Here is a 21,926-nt window from a genome sequence, read left to right on the forward strand (position 1 = left end):
CCTTTTGTGGTATGTGTTAATGTTTTTCATCTGAGCTTAAAAAGGCTTAATGACTTTGTGGTGAGCTGGTGCATGTGGCCCGTGGCTTTACAAAATGAAGGGAATTCTCACCAGTGGCCCTGCAGTCTCCTGCTCTCAGTTTAGGTTTAATTTTTTTAAATTCTCGTTATATTTACTTTGTACAGATAGCTGAACAGAGTCCTTCAGCTTGTTTCAGCTACAGACTCCCACGGCAGCTGGGATGGCTTCTGAGCTTCTGTAGTTTAATGATCTCAAAGTGGCACAGAGCACGGAATATTCCACTTAGTCTGTATGTCATGTGCAGCTCTGGAGGGCTCATGTGCTGGTGCACCCAGGTGAAAAGCAACGTTTAAGTTTGAACTGGAAACCACTGGGGATGAAATAAGAAATAACAGGTTTTGTCTTCTGAGGACTCCAGGGGAACCAACCTCTGGTAAAAGCAGAGGCCCGTGGAGGACACAGAGACTGCTGAAAGCTGGTAGACTAAATAATTCACATGGCTCAGCAGCTCCTGGCTTCACCTAGCCCTTGTTCCTACCACAGACTCTGAAATGAAGCATAAACCAAGGCAAAGAAATGCTGCTTATAAGGAAGACATTACTTGATCCTTCTCAACTCTGCCTTTGCTGATTATCTTAGCCCCTCCAGGTCCCTGCCAGATTACTTTAAAATCTAGCCATCTGAGTTAGATCCCTCTTTCCAGGTTTGAATGTTTTTAACCTCCACAGAAATACCACTCTCTGATTTCAGGCAGAGTGGAACATCACACATTCACTTCTGACCAGGCCACTTCTCTACCTAAACTCCTCCAATGCCCTACCCTACCTCTGTGTACATAGATAGATCTTAACCTCCAGGAGCAGGCGAGCTTCTCTATATGACTTCAGTGTTGTCTCTTGCTGGTCTACTGGAAGTGCTGGTTTTTAACACTGCACTACCCCTGGTTCCCACACACTTTTCATGCTGTGAATCCCAATTCTCTACTTTTCTACAAAGGTACATCCGTCTTGAAATCACTCCTTAAAGACACAACTTAAAGGACTGTTTAATCCTTGGGAAGACTGGCAGAACTCTGGGTTCCAATATGAGATACCCTATGCCTTACGCCTACCTGTAACCTGACATTTAACCTCATTTATTCACATCACTAGTTCCACGTGCCCATCTACTCCAAATGCATTGAGTGCATGATGTCCTAGCTACAGCTCGCCCCAGGGTCCAGCGCAACCAGCTCTAACGTAAGTGCTGAAGTACACACGGTGACAGTGGAGGACAGCAGCGATCTTGCACAGTAGGGGTTTTAGAGACATGCCTGTGTCTTTCTCTGGCACCCCGGAGTTTCTGAAGTTAGATTGTAATTAAGTCCCCCTGTAATTTCTTATATGCTGTTATGTGTCATAAGAAGAGCTGAGATGGGAAAAAATATACCTATAGCTGTTTAGGGTCTGCACACTCTCCTGTTGCCTTTTGCTACTTCTATTGACTTGCCACACTGAGCAGTTCTCATCTGCTATTTCACCACTTCCAGGAGTGGACTCTGTAACTCCTCTACCATGAAAGCAAGCCTATATTATATTTACTTGAGATACTAATTGTAGTTCAGAGATATTGTTTACAAATGAATCCTAAATGCAGCTGCTGACAACATAGGCACTTGCTGATATGTTGATCTCTCGGACACCAAGGCCTAACTTGGGGCAGACACGAGTAGGATGCTATAAGTGTCCACTAGACAACAGCAATTGGGAAATTCACTCTTGTGAGGGCCCAACGGTAGAACCCCATAGAACCCCACCCAATACCTGCTTGGCCTCCATAGGCCAGACCTAGCACAGAAAGACATGCAGCTGGACAAGCCCACTGCACAGACGGAAAGGCAGAGGAGGAACGCAGTGGCTACATGAGCTCTAAGGCCTCCTTGCTGCGTTCCTTTACTCTCAGCCTCTGGGATCTACGTCTCTCTTTGACAAAGGTTTATGCCTGCCTATTTGACAAAGTCCAAATTCCTCACCCTGGCACTCAGGACCCTCTGCAGCAGAGGGTCAGCCACTTCCAGAAAGCATTCAAGTCTGCAAATACAAATGGACAGTAAAGTCAGTGAGTCTTTGACAGAAGGGGACACATGTGAGAGGGGTGACCCTGTCCTACTGGAGCCGCTTTATTGTCCCACCTGCTTTATTGTCCATTCTTTTTATTCTGTCAGCTGAGTGCCCCAACTTTCTGTTTGTCTACCGTAGGCTTATTTCCAGGCACACTTCTCTCAGGACTTCTAGAATTTGTGCTGTTCACAAGCACTGGGGGCTTCCTCCTCCAATTGGGCCTTCTTCTCTTTCTGCAAAGACATACTTGAATATGGAATACAGCAGCGGAATACTACTTTATCTCCTGTGTGTGCTAACCATGGAATCTTAGTTACATGAGTAGCTCTTTAAGACACAATGTGAATATTTTTTAATTTTCTCTTACATGTGGGGAGTGGAGAAGGCCCTGAGTTAGTAAATCCTGAATGAATGGGTATTATTTGTTATAGGATTTGTCAAGGATCACAGATCCAGACTCTTGAGAAAGTACAAAGAGAATACTCCCTGGGTTGTGGCTCAGAGGAGCAAGGCCTTTCTTTGGTTTGTGTGTGGAGGTTGATAGTGTGCACAGAAAATGTCTACCATAGCTTTCTCCTACTGGATGTTTACTGCCTGCAGAGTGCTTACTCCCCTACAGAACCTGCTCCTACCAAGATTAGCTAAACCTGTCTCCTTGATCAAGCTGTATGCTATAAACCCCTCCTTCTTGCTTATCTATATGAAATAATTTTACCCCCTTTTTTATCTGTACATATTAACCCTGCCTACTTGTTCACCTGCATGGAATAACCCTGATCTCTGTTCAACTGCATGCAATAAACACATTGAGCTTATGTAGTGCTAAGGCTTTTCCACCAGAGAGCTCAGTTCTGCTCCAAGTTTCTTTCATTCATTCATTCATTCATTCATACTCATATTCTTTCCCTCCCTCTCTCCCTTCTCCCTTTCTCCCTCTCAGTTCCAAAACACTGGAAGTGCTTAAGAGCTCTGCACTATGATAGTGCTATGTATATGAGACATTATGACCCATTTGACCACTATGAGTTAAGCTGGGGGTTGTGAGGCTCTATTTAGGGACAGATTCTGGTTGAAAAGAGCTGCTTTCTGGCATGGGTGGTCCAGTCTACTGAGAGCCATCTCCACAGAGTGAAAGATGGGCTTGGGGATTTGCAGGTGGTAGGAACAAACAACCACAGAACACAGACTAGGAAAGGACAAGGTATGTACAGGAGGGCAGTGAAATATAGGATGAAGATAAGAAATGAGGAAGTCAAAAAAGAAGTAAGGAGTCCTTTATAGTACTGGTCCTGTAAAATGAGGTACCAAAAAACTGTTCCAAAATTTAGGGGAAGAAAAAGAGCCAATTAGGCTAAAATGTTTCAAGTTCAATCCTGATCATAAGCAGGGAAGTGTTCAGAGCATTCAGAATTGACTTCATGCCTTTTGATTTCTACCAACCTAAGCTTGGGACAAACGTTACAGTCCGCATATGGAAAGTCAAGTGGCTCCTGCTGCCAGGAGAGGGAAGTTTTAGGACAGGGACCCAGACAAAGACAACATGTTTGTGCATGTGTTACATACTCACTCCAGTAGATTGGTTTACAGGCCCATGGCTAGAGAAGCAGTCTGATTTGGGGTCTAATTTTCAAGGTAGGAGGTAGTAATCCTGGTCATTTGGTTGCTGTAGAGTTGGGGGCCATTCTGTAATGTAGTAATAGCACAGACAGACATATCTCCCTTGGGATAAGGACATTCTTTCTGATGTGTAGTGTGTGTGTGTGTGTGTGTATGTGTGTGTGTGTGTGTGTGTGTGTGTGTGTATGTGTGTGTGTATCATACACACTATCACTGGATCTTTACAGTGCAGTCTCCAGAGAAACTAGCCACTGGGCAGGGCTCAGCTCCTCTCAGATGAATGGTTTGGCCTTTGACTGGACTTTCAAGCCCTGCAACTATAGGAAGCAGGCTGTGTTCTTAGGAAGTATTCGGGATGCAGTTACACAAAACCCTTGACATTTCACTCTCTTGCCCCATCAGGCCCATCTATCACTTGAAGAGTTCAATGGAAATTGTTTTCTCCTAACATTAAAAGTTATTTGGGGGCTTTTAAGACACTGCAAATATATTTCTGTAAGAGAAGTTTATTTGCTTGTTTAAGAGCCCTGCACTTTATATATAGAGCTGATATAAGCTACTGCACAGGAGCCTCTAAAACGGTTTATATCCTCAGTAAAATACATTTTTGTGATACTCATACAACAGCCCAGAGCCAAGCGCTCTGTGAACTCTGTTGCTCTCCCAGCCTGCGCAGCTATTTCTCATTTCTACCACATCTCAAGCCTCCCCCACTTCCTAGCCTGGCTGCAGACACCTGCCTATTGGTTCCTCCAGGTTCTTCTGTCTGAGGAAGGTCTCTGGGATGCCTGGATATGTTGCTTCAGGCAGCGATAGCAGGCCAGATGCCTAACCCTGACGCACAGCCTTGGCTAATAGTCCTTCTGATTCACTCTAATCTTTTCTGCTTGTAGATATAATTCTTCACCTTTTATTCCTGGTACATATTCTACCAGATGGATACCCTTCTGAGAAAAGACACACTCTGGAATATTTTTCTAAAAATTTCATTTATCTAAAAGATTACATTGGGCTGGAGCTCTGGCTCAGTGGTAGACCCCTTCCCTTGTGTGGACAAGGCTCTAGGCTCAAGCTTCACTACTGCAAAACCAGACCAACAGACAAATAACAAGACCGCATGGTCCCTAATTGATACTTGCTACATTCCGGTTGCATTAAGGGCTAATGAGTCCAATTACAAGGCAGTATAATTAGAGAGTTAAAGAAACCAACAGCCCTGTCACTAGAAACCATCTAAATAAGACCACTACTTCTTAAACTCTGGGTCACCACCTGCACAAGGCCATCTAGCCAAACATAGAAGCTGGGGCTAGGGTGGCCACAGTTAAAGGTCTCTGAATACACAGTGACCAATAATTAATTCAAATCAGGCACATGATGGATCAGAAGTGTCTCCGGAAGCACCGACCTGTGCTGAGTTGCGTGGCCTCACAGCAGCCTGGGTTCTGAACACAGGCTGTCTGACTGGTGCTGTACTGGACATCATGGCACTGGCAGCTGAGAGTGCTGACTTCATGCTTCTGCTCAGGTCTGAGACTACCACATGCTGTGAATCATGCTGTTGTCAGTGAACTACAGTTTTATGTCCGTACAGAACCATAATGGCTTTCTTAGAGAAAACAAAGACTTTTATTATCTTCCTGCCATCATCTGTCACTCTGTGTGTAACAGAGACATCAGACAGTGTATCTGTGGGTTGTGTTGCATCAGAATGTTGGATTTTAAAATCTGCCATTTGGGATGCTGACTTGAGTTTCATACAAATCACTGAAATTTTAGCTTGCTTTAGGATAATTTCCAATCATTCCTAAAATGGACCTAAGTACACCTCTGTCATTTTGTTAGGTAAAGGAGATTTCTCAGCAGTGATAATTATAAAATCAAAATGTCAATCACTCTGAAAAATGCTGAAGGTGCTGTACCTCCTGCAGCTGCAAGTCTGCTTTTGTCTTTAGTAAATGACAAAACTATGTTTATGCCAAAGAATTGTTTGACTCATATAACTCTTTTATGCACCTATATGGGTATTCAGAACACCCAAAGTCTTGTGAACTCTTTCAGGTGACTGTGGGCTTGAGAAAAGTTTAAAACCTGCTCTCCCTCAACCTCCCGACGCAAAGGTTAGGAAGAGCAGGGAGAGAACCTAACTTCCTAGAAGGAAACATTAGGGATGGGAGTCTCCTAGTTCTTGAAGTGACTGGTGACCAGAGAAGGGACATCTCAGCTGAAACTGCAGGGGTCAGGTCCCCTTCTTTGTTCCAGATTTGAGGATCTGGTTTTGAAGGATAAAGCACCAGCACTCTGATGGACTTGCACCAGTGACCCTCAAACTCTAAAGCACAAGTAGCCTGGAATGCCACCTCAGGTTAGGCTACGATTTCTTCTGCTGCCTCCAATGACTCCTGCCTCACGGAAGCAAACTTCCTTCCCTGTAGGAGTAAGGATCCAGAGAAGGTAAGAGATAGGACAAAGTGTCAGGGACTTCAGAGGATGGCCCAAGGGAAGGTGGGGCTGCCAAGAAAGGATATGCACTCTAACTGGCAACTGGTACATTCTGAAAGAAAAGAAGGAAACCCTGCAGTCTTCTAATTCCATAAACAGTGAGCTTGAGCTGATGATAAATAAAAGACCAGGAGAGAAAGAAGCTACAGAAGGCTTCTGGGAGCCACAGACCTATCCAGGAAGTCCCCAGGATGGAAATATCCATTCCCATCAAATCATGTGAGTAACACACAGAGTACAGCACACTGGTACAATGCCAATGCAAGGTTCAAACATCAGCTAAAGATAATCACCTTCAGGGCTTGTCCCTAAAGAATAACACATACTCCACCACTCCTCACATGAGAATGAGGGACAGATCCTTCCAAGGCTACACCACAGTAACTGAAGGTGAAAATTTGAGAAAAGTAACATTTTCTTAACCAAAACATACTGCAAAGCAGTGTAAAGCCACAGGTTTAAGAGGGAAACTGAGAGGGAGGGAGGGAGGGAGAGAGGGGAGGAAAAGAGGAAAAGAGGAGGAGGGAGGAGCTAATCAGAGATAGAGGAGGGGAGGGAGAGAAGGCAAGGGGGAAGGAGGAAAGGAGGGGGAAGAGAGAGAGTGAGCATACAGGGAAGAAGCTAATCTGTGGAAGGTAAGCAATACTTGCAGATGTGCTGTTCTCATTAGTAAACAGTAAAGCACAAAGAACATGCAAACTCACTTGAGTAAGTGGCAGAAGTAAATCCTTGAAGCCATCGTTCTATCATTTCTCTGAAAATAGAAACCTCAGTGGAACTGACTGAGCTTCATGTGGATATATCACTTTTCTCACCAGAAACAGACTCTGTGTTTCCCTCTGAACAAGCATGGGATAGGAAGGAACTTTGGAGACAATGAAAGCCAACATGCCTCCTTTAAAAGATAAAGAGACTTCTGCTGGGGCAAAAAAAGCTTTAATCCAAACCTCCCAATAACCAAGCCAGGGGCCTTTCTGTTACACAGTGTAACTTTGAAATCAGCTAAGAAGGAACTCTGGCCTATAAAGAGCCGAGAAAGGGGAAACACCACATGGATAGTCTGTGAACAATTTGGCAGCTGTTTGTCAGATTGTCATTTTTAATACAAGGTCACAATCCCGACTAACCAAATCCTCCCATTCTCACATATACTAAAGGAATGTTAAAATGTTGTATGAAATCAATACAAGTTAAATCTTCATCAGCTTCTAAACATAACAGGGCCTTACCCAGGCTTCCGAAGTCCCCAGCACCACTGAAGGCGTAGCTTTATAAATACCATGGCGAACAAGAAATGCTGTCTTGTCACATCCAAGCCAGATAACAGCTGGACTTTAAAAATAAAATTTTGAAGACATTTGCCTTTTATATTTCTAATTTCTGTTTGCCTTGCTTATGGTTTTGTCATTTGATTTTGATGAGTGGTTAATACACGTGCACAGCTGCCTTTTGGGGCAACCTTTTCCCTGTTGCCTCCATGCCCAGGGTGGAAAGCAGGCCTTCAAGCTGCTTCTAAGAAACGCCATCGTCTTCATGGCTGGCAGGCAGGCAGTCCTGGGAAGCATGTCCAAGCAGGGCCAGACTTCTGACGGACTTACTTTAATACTTAAGAAGCCTCACAGGAGGGATGAGACATGCAGGAAGGGCACATCCCTTTGAGATGGCTCTCCGCGGTGAGGTGAGAGGGAGCTTGGGAAATGATGGTGCATGGATGGAAGGAGGTGATCTCCCAAGCTAGAGGCAGGGCTCACCTTTCAGCTATTTAAAGAGCTTGCCGTCTGGGTATTTGGTAGAGGACCAAGAAGTCTTACTCTTAAAGTCCTACTCTCAGTGATGATAGGGTACTACTTTTGTATGCACAGATTTATCTTTGAATCTCGTATTCCCTCACTAGACCATAAGCTCTAGTTGCTGAAGACATCACTATTTCAACTTCCCATGATTTACCCAGGGTCTAGTTCAGGGGACTGGCACACCACAGGCACCCAAGAAATGTTGGTTGATTGTTTTGTTGAACCATGGGCTTAGTGGATGAGTAAACACACTTGACTGTTGTTACCTTAACACTCCAGCCCTTTCTAATCCTCATGCTGAGGAGAGTATGAAGCAGAGTGGAGAGAATATTATGTGTACCTGCTAACTATCCTGACTTTAATATGAACTGTAACTCCAGCAGGATCTGCAATCAGCGTGGGCCTGAACAGATGCCAGGAACTAGACTGGACTCAGCAGAAGGCTGCTCCCCATCCCAGAAGTCCTCACAAAGGCTCTACACTGCTGTCCATATTAGTTCAGGTAACTCGACTCCATTCATGAACTCACAGTCCCCCAGAGGCACATGAGGTCTCAATGGCAACTCTGGGCAAGCTTCTGAAGGGAGGTTTTCACACGCTCCGTAAGCTCCTGGGCCACTACAGCCTGTCTACTGTTACACTCATCAGCATGCTGCTCCGTGTGATGGGGTAACATGAGAACTGATGTATGGCATGACCAGCTATATTTAGGGGAGAGGAAATGGGCCATACTGAGGAAGGTCACAAGTATTTTGTTCAGAAAACTGAAGACTACAATTATCCGACTATACAGAGGTATAGTCTGGAAGCCAGAACCTGAACCTTCCATCCAGTTTTAGTTCTACCATTACTGGCATTGTACCTATAGCAAGTTTATTTAATTTAAATTTAAATTTTCCAGCCTCAGTCTTTTAATCTGTAAAATGGGAAAAAAATAATACCAGCTATGTGTTATGGAATATAGATAGTTATTGCAAGACTAAGGTAGGAAAATCATATGCTTAAGGTCAGTCTTGGCTATAAAATAATAATAATAATAATAATAATAATAATAATAATAACACAACAATAAATAAACATTGTCCTCAAAGAGTATCTAACAATTGTATGAGAAAAGACTGTAAAAGTAACTGATCATCTGGTAGAGGAACACTGGATAAATGTTTGCTAAAAAAAAAGGAAAAAAAGTAACTAGGAAAATGTATTTGAATCTAGACAATGTGCATACCGAGTGGAATTTCCACAACCCTTATGTAGATTTTTCTCTGCCGCTAAGGTTTGTATCTTTTTATAATGGCCAATAGTTCCATTCACATAGTCACAGCAAATTGATGAGCAGCATTACGGAGAGACAACTCACTCTATTTATAGCTAATCTATAGTTAAGAAATCAAATGAAAGTGCAGGCAGAGCAGGGTCAGATGACAGAACTCTGCAGCTCCTGGTCCATAGCCAAGTGAACAGTCAGAACCCCCAAAGCGCTGGAGATGGTTTAGCTACTTTATAAAGCCAAAGACTCAGGCACTCTACATACTGCTTCCCACGGAGTCTGAGATGAGCCTGATCTAAAACACTTCTTTGCAGACCACCAGGCTGACGACCATGTCTGTGTTGCCATCAACCTGTTAACCATGCCAACCATTTTGGCTGGCTAGACAGAAGCATCCAGCCCTTGTCAGTGAAAGCCTGCTCATCTATGTGCCTATGACAATGTCAGTGTACCCTTGATACACACTGCTCATGGAGGAGAGCAGGTAGAGTCCTGAAGTCCTTTAATGTCTCACTTCCTCTTCCTCTTCCCTTTTCCTTTCCTTGTCCCTTTACTTCCTCTTTGTTGCTTTCTCTCCCTCCCCCTTCTCTTTTACAAGCACACAAATTCATGTATATACTATTCAGAATTTATGTTGACCCTTTGCACCCAAGACTACCCAAGAATCAGTATCTCCAACTGACAACAGAAACCGTGCCTTCTGCAAGCTCTTGAAGCCTTGCTCCTGTCTGACGTCATCCATCTTTCAGGATTCATACCCAGAATTTCCAAGCTGCCTGGGGAGGTCTGGTTCAGCTGTTGCTAAAAACTATCTTTGTGTGTTTTTAAGGGATCAGGGTCCTGGAAGAAATCCTGCCGGTACATGGGGAACTAGCAAGACTTTTTCCCTCAAGCTAAAAAAAGGATGTTCACTAGGATCTGAGATGGGTAAAGGATCCTGTTACTCTTAAGAGAGCAAATTAATCTTCCCTGACTGGTGGGATGGATTCTGCCAAAGAAACAGCTAACGGGAAAGCCAGTCCCCACTCTGTGATGACACAGTAAATAACCAGGCCACGCTGCCAGCAAAGTGCTGACCTAACCTATAAATTGTAACTGTCCTCTGGGGAACGATTTTTGCTGACAGGCGCTTGGTGCATTTAAGACAAACAAACAGGAAGCAATGAGGATGGGCATGAGAGAGCTGCAGGTAGACATCCTGAGAGGGAGGCTGCTCTCTCCAACAGACACTAAACAGGCTTCTGCCATGGTTAGTGCACAGGCCCGGAGCTGGGTCTTTCCTAAGAAGTCAGTCGGTGTCTGCTGAATCTATATGTCCATTAGTCCCAAGTGGTTTGACAGTGCCTAGGAATTACTTGGTCTAGATTTTTCTTCAAAGAATTCTTCTTTACAAAGAAGACTTTTTAAAATTATGTTTCTTATTTTTCTTAACGAGAATCCAGTGAAGTAGGTGATACACAGAGATCTGTTAGAAGGAATATAGAAGGATTTTTCACTAAAACTTTAAATAACATCCTGAGGTACTTGGGTTTCATGTGTTCAGGAATAGAGAAGCCAGCATTGTCTCAAAGCCCTCAACTGTAATACACACTGAAGACCAACATTTCATTTTTGCCTAGAAAATCTAATTAGTGACTCCAATGGTTATATGGATCCCATGCCTGACCCACTCATCTTCATACAGGTACAGATCAGCAGAGACATAAGCCACCCACTCACCTTCTGCGTCCTCTGGCCGAGTCAGATCGATGACACCAGGGCCCAGCTTTCCATCTTCACTTGACTTTCCTGTTAATTGGGGACCCAGGTTCTCAAAGCGTGTTCTTTCCTAGGAGAAAAAATAGCCAGAGGCCTGTTTTAGTTTTAGTTTTGAGTCGCTAGATGCTTGCTTTCTTCTAGTTTCTCCCTCACTTAATGGGCACAATGTGGCCTTAGAAACATCATGTCCAACCCACTCCAGCTCTGAGATGGCTGAAGGCTAAGAGTGTCACTGACGACATGGGTAATCTGGAAGTCTAGAAGGCTGAACCTGGAAGAAGGGGAGGCCATGACAGAGAATGTGCCAGAGCTGTTCTGCCTGTCCTGGTCCTTCTGTTGGACTTGCTTCTAGAATCTTTAAGAAATGCAGTGGAGAGAGGCCAGATGTGCAAAAACTTAAGAATGTTCTAAAACCTACTGCTAAGCTGAATGGGAGAACACCCTTTCCATCTAGACATTATGATTTTGATCAGTAAATCCTGATAAAGTACAAATTAGAACTCTTCGTACCAGGATTTGAATGTGTCAAAGTTGGTAGAGTGAACATTGGCATTGTTCCTTTGCTTGGAGCAAGTCTTTCAACACTAAGTTGCTAGGAACTGAAGAATGCATGACTCCCACCCAGTAAAAAACAGAAAACCAAACAAAACAATCAAAAAAAAAACCCAGGAAGGTTCAATACCCCTACTTCTTTAGGAGGGAACCCCAAAGTGGTTGCTTGTTTACCAGTGCCTGTAAGAGCAGGAGTCTGGGGTAACACAATGGCAGAAGCCCTGCCCCTCTCAGGCAGTGGCTGGGGCTCACTGGCCATCCTGAGTGTGGTGGGATGATCTATATAAACTGAGCACAGCAATCCCATCCTCACCTCCTTCTCTATGCTTCGCCTCTACTCACACTCGGCTTTGTGTTTTCCGTATGAATGAATGAAGCCTTGTTGTTCATTACTATGAGACGATATTAAATGTCGTGTCAGCCCGAGTGTACAGACATGGAGTAGCAGCTCGCGGCTCCGGGAACGGCTCTGCATATCACACTAATGCATTATGCAGCAGTGCAGTGCCGACTGCTGCTCGGTCTATTGTTCAGTGACCTAGTTCTGCATCGAGCATGCTTGCCATCTGATGGAAACATGCCGAGCGTTCTGTTCTGTAGATGTTTAGAAACTTGGAAATATTCTGAAGGAGCAAACATACAATTACTTGATAGAGGATGTGCCTCATTTGTACAGCCTCACTGCGTTTGTGCTTTCTAATACGATCATTTTTGAATATCATTATATTTCTATAATTAATTCACATCAGTCAAATTGTGGCAGTAAATTTTCCATTTCCTTTTTGTCAGAGACCATGTTGAAATCTTCATTGGAAGGAAACTCAGCATAAGCCCTGCATTAATCTAGTACTGTTTTAGGAAAGCTTTGCAAGAAAACACAATCATCTAGCCATCATTTCAACAATTGAGTAACACAAACTCACTAGTTTCAACAGCAGCGCATGGGAAAACCTCTGAACTGTGACCTGTATAAAAGACAGATTGAAAATCAAAACCGAAGTGAATGTGTCTCCCTAGTACCTTCTCATGTGAAAGCGTGGCTGCTGGGGAACAAACTAACTCAGATGCGGTACAGGACAGAGCCTCCACAGCCCGGGGCTGTGCCCGAGCGTCCTCACACATGGTCAGGGAGGACAGCTGCTCACCCTCAGCCCGCGTCTGGTTTTGAGCAGTACCTTGTGTTGTGGTGATGTAAAGAGAGAGAGTCAAAGTGGAAAGCACTCCAAAGCCACCGTGGACCCTTGTTTCTGGCACTGCTGGCATACTTGCATGTGACTGTCACTGTGATGGGCCCAGAGTCCTCCCTTCTCTGAAGGACAACCTTCCCCTGCATTTCGTGGCAGGTGGGGATAGGACAACTGTCTCTGAAACCCACATATCAATATTCATATTCTAGAGGTCTTTCTAGTCATCCATTCTCTTTGATTTTCCTAGAAAATATTCTCAGTTTAAGAAAGAGTATCAGTATTTTGACAGAGCAGGAGAAGAGGGGAGATTACATGCCATGCGTTGTAAAAGCCCCAAGACAGCAAAGCTTACATATGATAATCTCTTTTCTTTCCTGAAAGCGAAGTGTGCTCGCAATGCAGTAGCATCAGTGTGTTTTTAATCATAACAAAAAACACATCTAGGACCTTCCACAACACATTCACGCTGTCTTTGAAGTTAGACAATTTTTCTGACTTCATTGAAAAGAAATTCTTGTGCAAAGACACTTTCCCTGTAAAATATCAATATTTTGACAGAGTGGAAGACAAGGAAGAGCATCCCATGAAATACTGGTTAAATAGGCAGAAAATAAATCAATGATAAAAAGTGTTAGGGTCAGTGGGTTGCATTTTCAATTTGATAATATTAAGCACTGTGTTTGAGATTAAAGCCGGGCCCTGCAAAGCCAAGCCCTTTCATATAAATTTCTACTCAGCCTCCCAGAAGATTTCCCTTTCTTCAAAGAATAGTTCAGAATATTTATTTTCCAGCACAGAACCCTAAGACAGGCAGGCCCAACGTCTACTGGTTAGGTCTGTGCAGCTGAGCTAAGCATAGATCTACCAGTGCACTGAACGTGAGCCTCTTAAACACAGGACATGGCTATGGGCAGTAGAGTCTGGAGAGGCTTCAGTAGAAAACGCCCCATCTCCTAAACACCTATGGGCTTGTGCCCATATGTAACATAGACAGAGGAGTGCATGTCCTTACAAGCTTATGTGGCAAATAACACATACCGACCCCTTAAACAAACCCTCCCAATGTACACAGCTTCAAAGTAGGATAATTTAGCGATATGAACAAAATTCCTCAGTGTAAACTTAGCCCCATGCCCTACTCTTGAAATCTCCCTGGTCTTTCTATTGATAACAGAATGTGCATTCTCCATGCTGCCCCATGAGCAGACACTCTCTTATGCATTGTCAGTTCCAAACATGCAGGCCATGTGAAAGTTACTGGAAAAAAATTAAAAGTCAGCTCTGCTGTGTTGTAGGGACTATTGGCTCTCTAAGTGTTTTGAAATTATGATGTATGAGGTAGATGTTGCATATTAAATAAAAATATTTAAATGATAAAGCTCCCGTTAGTGAGAGCTGATGAATGTAAAATGTTATAAGCCACAAGATGGTAGCATCCATCATCTCCGTGTGTTAGCAGAGTCAATGATGAGGTGGCCTCAGTGCTGACAGACAGACTCTGATTATTATCCCTTATTTCCAGAGTCACTGAACAAACCACTCAGCTCCCCTGGCATTATTTTTAACTTTGCATTAAATTAGCAACTTTCCCTGCCTACCGTGACAAGATTGATCAGTTACATCTTGGCACCAGTGGAGAGAGAATGAGTTCGGGGGTAAATAAAAGACAAGGGTTTGTTCTAGTTTAGGCCAGGAAGTGAGCTGCCTCTTCCTGGCAACAAACCTGAGACTGTGATCTGGGGAAGGCACAGAGATGAAACAGTAAGCACACAATAATGGCTTTTCTTTGCACTTAGATAAAAGCTGAATCTTTGATGTGCACAGTATATTTTAATAAAATTTTATATACTGTGTTTTATACACTTATTGGCTATTCCATAATAATGTGTGTGCTCACAGTAAAATTGCTCTTAAATTTATGTGTGTTATTTATATGTTCCCACGTAACAATGCTTTTTGTTGTAAAAAATATTCTGTTTATTAATGTAACTTTACAACCACTGCATCCAAGATCCGTGGTAAATTAATGACATTTTTATTATTTTATAGTGTCATTAAATTTTTACTGATCACTCCATCAAACAGAGGCAGTAAAGGCCATAATGTAAACTGGGACACTTAGATCAGGCAGCAGGAAGACATCCATGGAGTCTGAGGAAAACTGCTGGCAATAAATGATATTTATACCATCTTTAAGCATGTGAGACTACTTGGATAAGTTTGGCAAAACCGTTTCAGTAGTAGAGTGGATGGTGTACTTAAATAACAGTTTGCTTGCCAAAGAGACAAGCCACTTTCAAACCATATGCGGGATGACGGATTGCAGTTGTCCCCGGAAAACTGACATATGAAATGTAACTCTGTGCCTCACCTTACCTCTGGGTCACCGAGGGTGGCCAGCCTGTACTGTGCCTTGAGTTCTTTCAAGGCAGTCCCTTTCCTACAATCAGGAGGGTAAATGGCGAATGCTCAGAAAGCCTTTGTTAGTCACTCTACAAATGGACATGTTTTATTGTAGACCTGTCTAGACAATGGTGCCATGCACTTCACTCCAGTGGTCTAAAAGAGAAGCACTTTACCTACCTTTATTCAAAAGCCCATTTGTATAGATTGCCTGAGTGTGGTGTCACAAAGCAAACAGCTGTGGGTTGGGGTGTTATTACATATACTGTAGTTTTAGAAGGTGAAAAATAATTATCTTGGGTTATTTTTACATGTAAAATACATGATAATTAGGATGTGCTCTACACCGACTTTCTTAAATAAACTTAAATGTGTGTTATTAACTAATTGCCAAATATTCTACTTATGTATATATGACACAGTAAATAGAAAATTCTGTGCCCATATAACTGTGGAATTAGTAGCACCAATCTCTTGCATGGGGGAATCTGACATGATTCTTTTTTATGTAAATAAGAATTTTGTTGTTACATAGTCAAATGAGCGTTTAGATATTTAAAACGTTTTAAAACCTTTCAGATTTGCAATAAAGGTTAACACCACAGCTCATCAATCACTTCTGTGCCCTCCCAAACCACAGGTATTGCAGTGTTCTGAGATACTGTCTACCCTGGAAGTCCCAGCTATGTGTAGTTATTGAGCACTTAATGAAGTCTTTCTGTCTTCCTCCCAGTTCCAAGTTTCATTCTTTCCTAGACACTTGATTTCACTTTTCTATTAGACTGGAGCTTCAGTGTGGGAGTGCATTGTCCAAAACTAAATCTAACAACTGCCCTTACCCAGCATCCCTCCTGACCTTCATTTACACCAGCTCCAATTAGCTCACAGTTTCAGTCTTCCTTCCTTCCTAACTCTTGTCTACTCAGCCAGCTGGGTGGGCTGCTTTTCCCTTCACAGAGCCTTTTGTCCTCCATCTTTAGCGTAGGGTAAGCAGTCTGCCCTCCAGCCTCCAGTGTCTGCCACAGTGTCCTGACTGGTGCTGGTCCTGGCCACTGTCTTCTCTGGTCTACTGTCCCCATTGGTTCCTCAGCTTATGTAATCCCACGTGTCTAGATCAGAATCTTCTATTACTCCTATTTTCTACTGTACTTTGGTCAAACCCTGGCTTGCAAGGTACTTCATTCACTCCTGTCCACATGCCTTTTCAAATCCAGAAATTGAAAAAACAATCTCCCATCAGGCATCTTCTGCTAGGAATGGACAGTAGCTCATCTTTGGATACCATAATCCTGCCTTCCCCATAGCCTCTGGGACATGCTTCTTCTCTGCCTTCCTGTCAAGTTCTATTCATATTGAAAAAACCCACATTTTCTATGAATTCTATATCCTGTCTAATCGACTCATTTTCCATTATGCCCAAATTCTAAGTCTTGACTACATAATTAGCCCCTGGGTTTCATCGAACTATGTTCAACAATAAGGGTTTGGTTCATGTACATTGCTGAATCTCTGTCATCAAGATCAAAGGATTTTACAAGTCTGGGATTCTATCTTAGGCCTTGCTGTAGACCTTACACAGCAGTTCATATCTGTGTCTACAAGGACCTGGTCTTGTAAGGCCACACACAAGGGAGTAGCTAGAAGGAGCAAGGACCACCAGGTTTCCAACATTCAAGTTAGTGACTGAGATACTTAGACTCAACACGCTCTCCACTGCACTCATCAGAGTTCCTTGAAGAAGAGAATCTAAACAAAGCCTGATAAGAACCTTAAATATTTATGAAGAAGGAAGATAAAGAATTTTCAAAGAAAACAGAAAAATGCTTTTGATTATATAGTTTAATACAAATCTAACAGACTTTCTACAGGTAAATACAGACGTCTTTGTAAACTCTCTGTCAAATACTGGCAACAGAAGATATTCCCTACCAAAGATATTTGGCTTAAGGCAGTACATATTTCAAAATAAAGTTTTATTTTATTTTCTTTTTCAAGCAAGGTAAATACAACATAAAGTGATTCTCTGTCCCATTGCCTGACCTGGATATATCTTTCTATGATGTGATTCTCAAAAGATGTTCTCAACCATATACACAGTCCTATGATTGATTTTCCATACATATCTTATCATTTTATTTTATGTTCTATAACTTACATTTAGTAATTTAATAATCAAAACTATGTTTGTGGCTGGAGAAAGTGGCTCAGAGAGAATGGACACTCACTGCACTGGCAGAGGATTACAGTGTGGCTCCCAGCACCCAGATAGGCAGCTCAAACCCTTCAGTTGTAGGGGTCTGATATCCTCTGGCTTCTGTGGGCACCTGCACCCATGTGGAGCTACTCACACACTCACACATACATACATACATGCATACATACATACATACATACATACATACATACATACATACACACATGTATACATACATACAAATAAAAGATAAATAAATGAAATATAGGTTAGAAGGTAATTTTCTAGAGGAAGAAGCCTTAAAAGCACTGGAATTCATTTTCACAGGGCCACTCTGATGCTTCCAGAGTCAGTATTGATGATAATTAAGCCACTGACTGGGAGAAATACAGCTCATCATTGAACTCTACAGTCTAATGTTTGCTAGCTAACATTCTTAATTTATCTAGCTCCTAATGCACCCTTAACAGAAATACTGTGCTAGTACTCATGAATGAATTAAGCTCTGAGTTTTCTGACTGTGTTTACCCCAGAGCACAGAGATGCTTATTGGAGGAGAAGAAGGAAGAGGACATGTGCTGACCAACTTGTCAGAACAGAATTCTCTCCGATGAGAATTTCTGCCAAGCTGATCAGCACATGGCCCTCTGTTCCTCTCGGTTCTAAAGAGGAAGTAAACTGAAATTTACCTGGCTTTGCTTACGTGCTCAGCCTTCCATCTGTCATTAGAAACGGACATGTTTAACAAAGGAGAGTGCTAGACAGTAGACTGCTAACGGGTGTAAGAGGAACGTTTACAAGAGTTGAGATTGTAGGGAAAATTGTTCATGCAAAGCCTGACATAGAATTAGAGTAAGGTGGACTTTCCACTTCACAGAAGGAGCCCAGTCCTGGCTAAACGGTCATTCTATTGTTCAACTGATTTACACCCCATAATCTGTTTTTCAATTATTAAATATAGCTACAGATAAATAATTAAAATATATTTAATTGCTTTTGTAAAAGTTCTGAAAAATAATTTTATTTTGTGTAAAAGTAAAACTAAAATAGAAGAAAGGGAAGCTATTTAGCAGGATTTAGCTACCAGAGTGCCTAATCTGATGTAAAGCCAGTAAGTTGGATGTTATATCTTTAGAGTAGCTGAGGAGCCACGGGCACAGACCCATAAGCCAGTTGTAATATGCATTCTGTATGGTCTTGGAGACAGAAGAAAAAGATATGTAAAAAAGAAGTCAACTACACAATGAAAGCTGTGCTGAGAGGAAAACTCATAGCGCTGAGTGCCTGCAGAAAGAAACAGGAAAGAGCATATGTCAGCAGCTTGACAGCACACCTAAAAGCTCTAGAGCAAAAAGAAGCAAATACACCCAGGAGGAGTAGAAGGCAGGAAATAATCAAACTCAGAGCTGAAATCAACCAAGTAGAAACAAAAAGGACCATAGAAAGAATCAACAGAACCAAAAGTTGGTTCTTTGAGAAAATCAACAAGATAGATAAACCCTTAGCCAGACTAATGAGAGGACCCAGAGAGTGTGTCCAAATTAACAAAACCAGAAATGAAAAGAGAGACATAACTACAGATTCAGAGGAAATTCAAAAAATCATCAGATCTTACTATAAAAGCCTATATTCAACAAAACTTGAAAATCTGCAGGAAATGGACAATTTCCTAGACAGATACCAGGTACCGAAGTTAAATCAGGAACAGATAAACCAGTTAAACAACCCCATAACTCCTAAGGAAATAGAAGCAGTCATTAAAGGTCTCCCAACCAAAAAGAGCCCAGGTCCAGACGGGTTTAGTGCAGAATTCTATCAAACCTTCATAGAAGACCTCATACCAATATTATCCAAACTATTCCACAAAATTGAAACAGATGGATCACTCCCGAATTCCTTCTATGAAGCCACAATTACTCTTATACCTAAACCACACAAAGACCCAACAAAGAAAGAGAACTTCAGACCAATTTCCCTTATGAATATCGATGCAAAAATACTCAATAAAATTCTGGCAAACTGAATCCAAGAGCACATCAAAACAATCATCCACCATGATCAAGTAGGCTTCATCCCAGGCATGCAGGGATGGTTTAATATACGGAAAACCATCAACGTGATCCATTATATAAACAAACTGAAAGAACAAAACCACATGATCATTTCATTAGATGCTGAGAAAGCATTTGACAAAATTCAACACCCCTTCATGATAAAAGTCCTGGAAAGAATAGGAATTCAAGGCCCATACCTAAACATAGTAAAAGCCACATACAGCAAACCAGTTGCTAACATTAAACTAAATGGAGAGAAACTTGAAGCAATCCCACTAAAATCAGGGACTAGACAAGGCGCCCACTCTCTCCCTACTTATTCAATATAGTTCTTGAAGTTCTAGCCAGAGCAATCAGACAACAAAAGGAGGTCAAGGGGATACAGATCGGAAAAGAAGAAGTCAAAATATCACTATCTGCAGATGATATGATAGTTTATTTAAGTGATCCCAAAAGTTCCACCAGAGAACTACTAAAGCTGATAAACACCTTCAGCAAAGTGGCTGGGTATAAAATTAACTCAAATAGATCAGTAGCCTTCCTCTACACAAAAGAGAAACAAGCCGAGAAAGAAATTAGGGAAACAACACCCTTCATAATAGACCCAAATAATATAAAGTACCTCGGTGTGACTTTAACCAAGCAAGTAAAAGATTTGTACAATAAGAACTTCAAGACACTGAGGAAGGAAATTGAAGAAGACCTCAGAAGATGGAAAGATCTCCCATGCTCATGGATTGGCAGGAATAATATAGTAAAAATGGCCATTTTACCAAAAGCGATCTACAGATTCAATGCAATCCCCATCAAAATACCAATCCAATTCTTCAAAGAGTTAGACAGAACAATTTGCAAATTCATCTGGAATAACAAAAAAAAACCAGGATAGCTGAAACTATCCTCAACAATAAAAGGACTTCAGGGGGAATCACTATCCCTGAACTCAAGCAGTATTACAGAGCAATAGTGATAAAAAAAAACTGCATGGTATTGGTACAGAGACAGACAGATAGACCAATGGAATAGAATTGAAGACCCAGAAATGAACCCGCACACCTATGGTCACTTGATTTTTGACAAAGGAGCCAAAACCATCCAATGGAAAAAAGATAGCATTTTCAGCAAATGGTGCTGGTTCAACTGGAGGTCAACATGTAGAAGAATGCAGATTGATCCATGCTTATCACCCTGTACAAAGCTTAAGTCCAAGTGGATCAAGGACCTCCACATCAAACCAGACACACTCAAACTAATAGAAGAAAAACTAGGGAAGCATCTGGAACACATGGGCACTGGAAAAAAATTCCTGAACAAAACACCAATGGCTTACGCTCTAAGATCAAGAATCAACAAATGGGATCTCATAAAACTGCAAAGCTTCTGTAAGGCAAAGGACACTGTGGTTAGGACAAATCGGCAACCAACAGATTGGGAAAAGATCTTTACCAATCCTACAACAGATAGAGGCCTTATATCCAAAATATACAAAGAACTCAAGAAGTTAGACCGCAGGGAGACAAATAACCCTATTAAAAAAATGGGGTTCAGAGCTAAACAAAGAATTCACAGCTGAGGAATGCCAAATGGCTGAGAAACAACTAAAGAAATGTTCAACATCTTTAGTCATAAGGGAAATGCAAATCAAAACAACCCTGAGATTTCACCTCACACCAGCGAGAATAGCTAAGATCAAAAACTCAGGTGACAGCAGATGCTGGCGAGGATGTGGAGAAAGAGGAACACTCCTCCATTGTTGGTGGGATTGCAGACTGGTAAAACCATTCTGGAAATCAGTCTGGAGGTTCCTCAGAAAATTGGACATTGAACTGCCTGAGGATCCAGCTATACCTCTCTTGGGCATATACCCAAAAGATGCCCCAACATATAAAAAAGACACGTGCTCCACTATGTTCATCGCAGCCTTATTTATAATAGCCAGAAGCTGGAAAGAACCCAGATACCCTTCAACAGAGGAATGGATACAGAAAATGTGGTACATCTACACAATGGAATATTACTCAGCTATCAAAAACAACGAGTTTATGAAATTCGTAGGCAAATGGTTGGAACTGGAAAATATCATCCTGAGTGAGCTAACCCAATCACAGAAAGACATACATGGTATGCACTCACTGATAAGTGGCTATTAGCCCAAATGCTTGAATTACCCTAGATGCCTAGAACAAATGAAACTCAAGACGGATGATCAAAATGTGAATGCTTCACTCCTTCTCTAAAAGGGGAACAAGAATACCCTTGGCAGGGAAGAGAGAGGCAAAGATTAAAACAGAGACTGAAAGAACACCCATTCAGAGCCTGCCCCACATGTGGCCCATACATATACAGCCACCCAATTAGATAAGATGGATGAAGCAAAGAAGTGCAGACCGACAGGAGCCGGATGTAGATCGCTCCTGAGAGACACAGCCAGAATACAGCAAATACAGAGGCGAATGCCAACAGCAAACCACTGAAC

General features: G+C 42.2%; 1 protein-coding gene across 50 annotated transcripts in view; it reads right to left on the minus strand.

Annotated features, from left to right (window-relative positions):
- The window catches only part of Sox6 (SRY-box transcription factor 6), a 608,765-nt gene that overhangs the window by 29,324 nt on the left and 557,515 nt on the right, over positions 1–21,926 (minus strand). For all 50 annotated transcript variants that reach the window (XM_087657920.1, XM_087657862.1, XM_087657680.1 and 47 more), the window contains 1 exon segment: positions 11,022–11,130. In XM_087657920.1, the coding sequence (XP_087514046.1) occupies positions 11,022–11,130 (109 nt within the window).

Source organism: Rattus norvegicus, chromosome 1 (assembly GCF_021556685.1).
Source record: "Rattus norvegicus strain SHRSP/BbbUtx chromosome 1, alternate assembly SHRSP_T2T, whole genome shotgun sequence".
NCBI classification, from domain to species: Eukaryota; Metazoa; Chordata; class Mammalia; order Rodentia; family Muridae; genus Rattus; species Rattus norvegicus.